At 65.3% G+C, this 662-nt stretch overlaps 1 protein-coding gene across 1 annotated transcript in view; it reads left to right on the top strand.

The window, feature by feature from the left end:
* Window positions 1-238: 238 nt before the first annotated feature.
* Window positions 239-662, top strand: part of LOC103270399 (carbohydrate sulfotransferase 6-like) — a 1,152-nt gene continuing 728 nt past the window's right edge. Inside the window, exon 1 of the mRNA XM_021717505.1 lies at window positions 239-662. This exon is cut by the window's right edge and continues 728 nt beyond it. Within this exon, the coding sequence (XP_021573180.1) occupies window positions 260-662 (403 nt within the window). The 5' untranslated portion in view covers window positions 239-259.

The following is a 662-nucleotide window of genomic DNA, read 5'->3' as shown; positions in this document are numbered from 1 at the left end:
ACACACACACACACACACACACAATAGATTTCCTGTGGTATTCTGCATCTGGACTTGCCCTGGTTTATGTCCTAACTCCACATTCCCGAGAGAGTGCCCCAGTGAGACAGTCGTGGTGTAGGGGGGCTCCTAGGACCTGGGGGTCGAGTCCCGGGGCTCTTCCTTGCGGGTACTGGGCAGTACTCGGGGAGTGGTCTGGACATGCGGGCCGCGGTCCCTAACCGCTGCGCTCTCCTCCCTAAGGCCCCCAGCCGGCGGCATGTGGCTGCCGCGCGTCTCCAGCACAGCAGTAACCGCACTGCTGCTGGCGCAGACCTTCCTGCTCCTCTTCCTGGTCACCCGGCCTGGGCCATCTTCCCCAGCGGGCGGCAAGGAGCGCGTGCACGTGCTGGTGCTGTCCTCGTGGCGCTCGGGCTCCTCCTTCGTGGGCCAGCTCTTCAGCCAGCACCCCGACGTCTTCTACCTGATGGAGCCCGGGTGGCACGTGTGGACCGCCCTGTCCCAGGGCAGCGCGACGACACTGCACATGGCCTTGCGCGACCTGGTGCGCTCCGTCTTCCTGTGCGACATGGACGTGTTCGAGGCTTACATGCCACCGCGCCGAAATCTGTCGGCCCTTTTCAAGTGGGCGGTGAGCCGCGCGCTGTGCTCGCCGCCCGCCT

This window comes from Carlito syrichta, unplaced genomic scaffold (assembly GCF_000164805.1).
Source record: "Carlito syrichta isolate Samal-C Ts95f unplaced genomic scaffold, Tarsius_syrichta-2.0.1 Scaffold309823, whole genome shotgun sequence".
Taxonomy (NCBI): domain Eukaryota; kingdom Metazoa; phylum Chordata; class Mammalia; order Primates; family Tarsiidae; genus Carlito; species Carlito syrichta.
This window is presented reverse-complemented; position numbering and strand designations above follow the sequence as displayed.